The sequence below is a fragment of the Montipora capricornis genome, chromosome 10 (genome assembly GCF_036669925.1).
Source record: "Montipora capricornis isolate CH-2021 chromosome 10, ASM3666992v2, whole genome shotgun sequence".
Taxonomy (NCBI): Eukaryota; Metazoa; Cnidaria; class Anthozoa; order Scleractinia; family Acroporidae; genus Montipora; species Montipora capricornis.
Window position 1 is genome coordinate 23,646,719 of NC_090892.1, and position 7,618 is coordinate 23,654,336.

The following is a 7,618-nucleotide window of genomic DNA, read 5'->3' on the forward strand; positions in this document are numbered from 1 at the left end:
GAGAGAATGCCAAACCACCTTGATGTTACTGAAAAAAGAATATCCTACAGTATAATAATTTTTGGCCGAATTCCTCAAAAGTTATTTAGCAATACTATACACTCACATATAGAGCTGTTTTCAATTGAGTGTCCTAAAACCAAAGCAATTCATTTGGGTGATCACAACATACGGAAACACACAATGTAACCTTCGCTAAGCACAGAAAAGGGCAGGCTAGTAGGGCATTCTCAAGTTTTCTTGAATAATCACAGAGCGTAGTAACTTAAAACCAAAGTGACTGCGAAATCAATTTTGACACTCAATTAAAAACAGCACTAATAACCTCGATTTTAATAACCTGTTATGCTGTGTTCACTCTAGCACTGAAACATGTTCCCACAAACATGTTCCCACAAAATATGTTTGTACAATTCTCCATTGCTCACATTAGTATTTATTGCCCGATTTTGGAGAAGGTTCTTATGTTATCAACAACAGAACAGTCTGTAAACGGTTTGAATTTACAAAGCTTGCACTTTAAACAAACTTGGCGAAATATAGGTTTTTATATTTCAGTTTTACTGTATCACAGTAATGTACATGCAAGTCAATAGATATTTGGGAAAAAAAATTAAAGATGCACTGTATTGAACAATGTACAAGCTTTTCATCATGCGAAATCCTGTGATTTGCAAATTTTAAATCTAAAAAAATGGTCTCTAGAAACAAACTGACCCTTGGGAGGTGTAATGCAAGGGAACTATGAAATGCCGATGTCTTTAAATTTCGCCGCGACAAAATGAAGCTCGGCGGCCCCATTTCATCACGACTGACAAACAAACAGATAACAGATTTGCTCTGTGTTGAGTATTCAGAAAAACTTATAAACCAGCCCACGGTAGCACCACTGAAGTCACTGAAATCAACAAACTAAAAAAAGGATTTCACGAATAATTTCCTCGAGAGGTGTAAAGGGAGTGAATCATCAAATGCTGACATCTGAAAGAAAAAAATCTTGCCGCAACAAATATAACATCACTAAACAAAGGAGGCACAGAAGAATAAGGGAAAGGGAACGTTCCCAAACTTCTTGTTAGTAGGGTACTAAGAAAGTTGAGGAAAAAAAACCACAAGAAACGTTCATATATGCAGTAATAACATTTATCTATCACACAAACCATGCACCCTCCCCCCTCAACTGCTACCTGTACCCCAACAAACATTGAATGCAATCGCCCAAGCTCCGATTATCCCTAGTATTATATTTATCCGTGAAGGTGCTTGGGGAACTAACTGGCTAAATTCAATGTAAAGGGCCTTTATTTAACGTGAAAGATGGTCTGTACCCCCTCTTTCCTGGCATATCCAGCTGTGAACACCAGAATTTTGACATCATGAAATCTCAGTTGTCTTTTGTCGATTGCTTACAGCTATAGCATACATACAAGTAAGTATGCATTGTATTTTCCTGGTCTAAATTTTACCCTGTCTGTTGTTTATCCCCAGTCTGTAGTCTACATTTTACAATGACCAATTAAGTAATGAATTTTAGAAAGTAATAAAGGTTCTGCCCGAATATTTGATTGCATTCGTGTCTATCTATATGGCCAACAGGATAGCAAAGTGGACAGGGATATCTTGTGCTTGCTTCATCCCTCTTGCAAAGGGTTTTGTTTTTTTAAAAAAAAAGGAATTCTGGTCGAAATTGGTGTTTCGTGGGAATTTGCTTTTGTCCATACATTTAAGGAGTAGATGTACTTCAAGGTTTTTTAATGGTCAAAAATGTTTATATAACAAACTGTTACTGATACATTCTGATCGAAGTTAAAATGTAAGAGTGGTCAAAAAATAATTTTATTTGTGTTTTCGAAATATATGATAAAAAGTGATATCCCGATATTTTGATGTTTTCGTTGTAATTATTGAGAGTTCTTACATTCTATGAAGTTCAGTTTAGTTGTAAAGGAATAATGGGAATTAATGTTGGCATACAAAGAATTCCAAGGCTCAACGTTTTACTTCTTAAACCTAAAAGAACTAAGTTGAAATTACAACTTAACCTGAGTTGAAATTTGGTTGAGTGTATGATGTCACCCCCAGGCTAATTTGCATATTATTTTCAAAAACTTGAATATCTCTGGAATGAAAAGAGATATTTTAAAATTATCAACAGCATTCTTCTCCTCATTACCAAGCAACTTCTTTATGTTTTAAAATGGCTTTGATAGGAAAGATGCGATTTTCGTCATGGTACCACTTAAAAACCTTTGTGAAATCTTGATTAATGTGAATTTCGTGCATTGCTAACTTGAAATCGTGAAAACTGGTCCCTGCTTACAAACTGACCCTTTGCAAGATTCTTCTCTAGCAGTTTTCGTTGTTTTCTTACAATGGTCTCGTTCTGATAGTAGTCCATAAGGTATTTGTAAAAGAAATGAGTTCCAAAGCCTTGAACACATGAGCTTCGCAGCGTACGGATATTCTTTCTATGATTTTCTGACTCTTGATAGCTGGTTTTTAACACACATGACTGAAGACACAAATTTATGACATGAACTTGACATAGATGGGATTTGTGGGGATTGGAGGGATTGGGGGGAATTGTGGAATCGGTCACCCAGCACATACCGTCTTCCTGACCCAGTGAGGGGATGGGCATTCCCGGTATCGGAAGTTGGTAAAGGCTTTGAAACATCCCGGTATTCTGCTGGAACAATATCAGGTACACTAATGTCCTACAAATGTAAACAGAATAAGAAATAATCTTGGTGTGATGAAGGGAGATCATTAACAGAAACTGATTTGTGAACCTTTACATCTAGACTTCTAACACCAGATTGACAAGAAAGCCCTAACATAACACTGGTTGTAAACGCTCGCTTTTATCATACAGATACTGGTATATAAAAACTCCAAAATTTAAAACTTCCTGACTAAACCCCATGCAGATGACAATGTGGAGAAATGACCTATTATCAATATGTAGCATGTTCAACTTAAGGAAATACATGTAACACATTGGACTATTTCAAAACATACTTTGGAAGGTTTCTTTCCAAGAGTGGGTTGTTCCAGACAACCACTGTAAGATCCCCACAACTGCTTTGTTGCTGTGGGTTCCCTGCAATCCATGTGTCTGACAAACCCACATGGAGTATCACAGATAAAAAGCAGTGGGTAGTGCTTGAATGACAGGTACAAGTCAGCAGGATCACGTACAGATTCTTGTAGTGTCAGAAACTTTGAAGCAGCAGTAACCTAAAATATAAAAGTTAAAAGTTCTTAATGATACTATATTATGCAGAATGCCTTTAAGATTGATTGGTCATCGTATACCAACATTTACACTGAAAAAGTATTGTGTTCATAGCCATAGTGAAATGGAAAGATGTGTAAGGCACTGATTAAGTAAACAATTACTATCTTACACTGACCCCATGTCTACAAACAATGTTGTAGAAACCACCAGTGTGTCCATCGACCTTTGTAAATCCATGGCATGGACATGAACCAACAAGAAGCGACTCATACAACCCTTGTATGTCAATCTTCATCATTGCCTGAGTAAAATCATAACAACAAGAACAGAAAATATACAATTTTATTGCTTGTTCTTTTCCTTTTCAAACATTACAGCATCATATACCAAAACAAAAACTTTAAATAGTTGGAGTAATAAAGGGAACCACGGAGACCACATTATCTGGCCAGATTTTAATTTAAAGGTGGCTCACTCACTGACTCTAACTCGCCCAGTCTTCAGGACAATAGCTTTGTAATAGTAATAATAAATTTAAACTAAGTTGTACACACCGTATAAAACAGGTTGTGGACTAAAAAACAGTGATGTTATTATTATTTCAAGATCCAAGCTATTACAAATTCTTTATACCGTACTCCTTCACCAATGGAGAGGATGAAGACTTCTCCAGATATTTTAGTCGCAAGGGGAAAAGTTTAGTCACAAATGCGAATGTATTGGTCGCAATTTCAAGCCCTGACAAAGCAGCACCTTATTGTGTTGTTAAGTTAACAAGAAACTATTAGATGACAACTGACATTAAGTTCTCCATAGGCTGATAGTTTGGTACGGGTGTAGTCCAAATCAAACCCACGATCAAAGTACAGTATTCTTTTGGTATAAACCTTTGAACAATAAAGCACAGTCACTTAAAACACTTTAATTTCACCAGTCTTACTTCATGAATTTACTTTCAAAAATTGACCAACTTCCTGGGCTGAAATGTCCACGCCTTCCTTAGAAATCGTGTCATGTAGGAGGGCTGGATCGCCTGAAATGGTTCATATGTAACAGTAAATTCATATTTTGAATTCAATGCATGGTATAAATTTAATGATAGAATATTGGTAGCAGCAATTTGATTTGGTTTTCTATTTCATCACTGTGAAACTGAAAAAGCAAACATGTTGACAATCTTTTATGGGCCCATTTTGTGCAATTTTATTCACTCAGTAAGACTCGGTAAGTGGCTTCGCTGACTTCACTTCACTTTAAGCTCCTTGTCCTGAAGGCATAAAATGACACAGGAATGAGACAAGAAGCATAAGTATTGATATTTTCAAATAATTACAAACCTTGATACTTATTATTCATTCTGTTCAATACAGTGCTCTTTTTCTTACCCTCTGTATTAAGCACAACAGAACTTTGCATGGAAGGAGCCATAATTGGAGGAATTGCTGTCTGGTAGACTTGAAACTTTTTGCTGCAACGCGTGTAAGTGGTACATTCCACCCATCTTTCCCTTAATTGCACCATAAAATTCTCCAGAGATAAGGGATTATCAGTTGCACCTTGTGGTGGTTGATAGTTGATCTGATACAGAAACAACCACTGCAAATTCAATGAACTTTTAAACATTCTTGGCAACCATTGCACATGAATTCTAATAGGTTAATGGGGAATAATGTACATGTATGACTCTCATCTTGGCCTTTGACACAGAGTGAGTACATCTTACCTACTGTAAAATTATTGAAGAGAGAAATGTGTCCACTGCTGTATCAAGGATTATGAACTTCATATAGCTGCAGCTGTGAGTTTACCACTTAACACTCATCGGTCATGTGACCACCTTAAGGTTCACTTTTGGCCATGTGGCACAAATACTATAATGTGAGACTATTCGAATAACAGCTCCTTTACATTTTTTTTTGCACGGAACCCTTACTTATACGGGGTTTTATAACATGAATGGTTGATTTGTTAGTGAACATCTTGATACTGTGGCTAACTTTAAGAAAGGAATGGGATGAACACAAGAATAGAGCATACACACATTTCCCTATAGTTAACCTTGAAAGATACCTCACTAATACTGCAACAATTTTTCTCATTTCCATCTCCAAGGTACAGCTCTCCAACTGTTCCACAGATCCCACAGATAACATCATTATGGCTTCAAAACAATAAAAGCCGTTATACAGCAAATTGGCTATGTTTTTAAGCTCATTTCCACCAGGATATTCCTGTAGAAACGAAATTCAAAACATAGGTCATGTATTACGGTCAAAATGGCTGAGTTAATCTGTCTAAATAATGACGAATACTTCTAATAAATAAATAAATACGATGATCAGGATAAGTTTCCGGTTAAAAATTAAGGTACCAGTAGTTAAAGTTCACAGTCTCATAATCAGGAGATGTTGTTTGCGATGACTGTAAAAGTGTAAGTGACAGAACATAAACAGAAATCGTTCTTGTAGTTGTTGTGAGACTAATGGCACCAGATGATACATGTCCTGAAATTCTTTCTTTTCAATGTAATCAGTGGCAATCAACCATTGAAATAACCAAGCAATAAATAAATAAATAAAGGGAGGTCTGCACACAAAAGACAGTCACACTTGCCATTATTGAGAATCATTCACCAAATACATTAAAGTTATAAAAACCAACCAGGACTCGTTCTGCCATAGCTTCAAGCTTGCTTTCAATTGCTGTGGATATCGGAACTCCTCTACGGAAAAGGTGTCGCCATTCCACCAGGATTTCCAAAGACACAAGGAGTTTGTCAGAAATATTGAACATGCCTACATATAAGATAATCAAAAAAGGGCACCTTAACCTGGCTAGGTAGCCTACTCACTTTGTTAACCACACTGTATCAAAATAATGTGTGGTTAACCCTTAAAACCCTAAGGGGTTTCCCTGTTATAATTAATATCAACTGGTGTTAGACAGAGTAAAATCTACAAACTATCACTCCCAGGAAGTAAAGTATTTGGCACCAGATCAGACATATTGTTAATCAATTTACCTTTATAAGATATAATTTGTTACCTATATCATAGGTGAAGACTTGGTGCATTGCTTGGCAACTTGGACTTTGGCAAAACTTCACCAACAATTTAATTTTCTTGAAAGGATTAAGGTTAGTTAGCACCAGTGACTCTCCTCTTTGGCCTGGGTGACTTTTTTCTCTAGACAATGGAGAACTACACAAGCCACAAGTAACACAGGAAGGTGCTAGAGATGGAGGCCACCCCTTAATATCCATGAAATGGGCCTGCTGAATGACAGCAGTAGGAATTTGGAGTGGCAAGGACCTTTTCATGTTAAGCTGAACTGTAGAAGTGCGGCTTACAGTATCCACTGGCTCATCAATGGCAGTGCTGTTTGGCATGGCAGGAGCAATTGATCCTGCTTTTGTTGATGATGGGATTTCTGAACCAGGAGAACCAACAACATTTGAACCAATCAATTCAGCACCAGACGATGATGCTTCTTCAACACACGCCTTTATCATTGCTAGCGTGACTGTAAACCTTTTGTGGTGCTCTTGCTGAACCTTCCAGTTTAAGGACTTTCTCATCAAACCCTTTCCCCATTTGTTCTATTTTCTCGATTACCGATGTATGGCCAACTGTCACACCCCACTTGACACCACGGTTGTATACCTAAAAGAAAAAATATCAGTTTTAAATTTTAAGTGAACATTTTCCATTAAGAATTAAAATCCATCAGCAGACAATCTGTGGTGGAATGTCTTGCCAAAAGATTGACTTCAACTAATAGTGCACTCATTTTTTTACATGTACAATAATGTTTATCAACTTTATTTGATCAAGACAATGAAAGTTCTGTTAACAAATTATTTAATTAAAAGTCTGAGTTTTAAACAGGGAAAAATAATTATATGTACTGGTATAGACTGTAGGAATCAGACTTCGTATATGTCACCAATTCACATCTGGATAATTTTGAACTCACTTACTTTTTGGCTCCACTGTGCCATAATACTGTGGAAAATTTGTATGCCTGGGCACTCATTTGTGGGCATCTCTTCTTCAGAAGAATGGAGGCTGCCATACTTATCACTGGTGCAGCTGTGTTACTCTCATCATTGGTTTCATTTTCTACATTCTGATTTCTTGCTTTACTAATAACAGGCTTTCCAGCAGCAGAAGACAGTATGGTGTAAAGTACAGGAGCTCGCTCAGAAAGTTCAGTGACATGTGCACTCTCTGTGAACTGCTTTAATCCTTTGGGTGTGGTATTGCGCAATATGGAAGGCTTCCTCACAGAACATAAATCTTTGCATTCTTCAATAACAGAGCCGCAAACTTTTCCCAGTAATGCATCTCTAACAACTTTCTTTGAATAGAGAGCATT

At 36.8% G+C, this 7,618-nt stretch overlaps 1 protein-coding gene across 1 annotated transcript; it reads right to left on the reverse strand.

Moving 5' to 3' along the window:
• Window positions 1-926: 926 nt before the first annotated feature.
• Window positions 927-6,752, reverse strand: LOC138020454 (HMG domain-containing protein 3-like). The gene is made up of 10 exons (XM_068867440.1): window positions 6,287-6,752; window positions 5,903-6,036; window positions 5,317-5,472; window positions 4,627-4,819; window positions 4,213-4,274; window positions 4,042-4,128; window positions 3,417-3,542; window positions 3,022-3,240; window positions 2,611-2,717; window positions 927-981 (listed from the first exon to the last, which is right to left on the reverse strand). Exons 1-10 carry the CDS (start codon window positions 6,750-6,752, stop codon window positions 927-929), a joined length of 1,605 nt encoding a protein of 534 aa, XP_068723541.1.
• Between the last annotated feature and the right edge of the window lie 866 nt (window positions 6,753-7,618).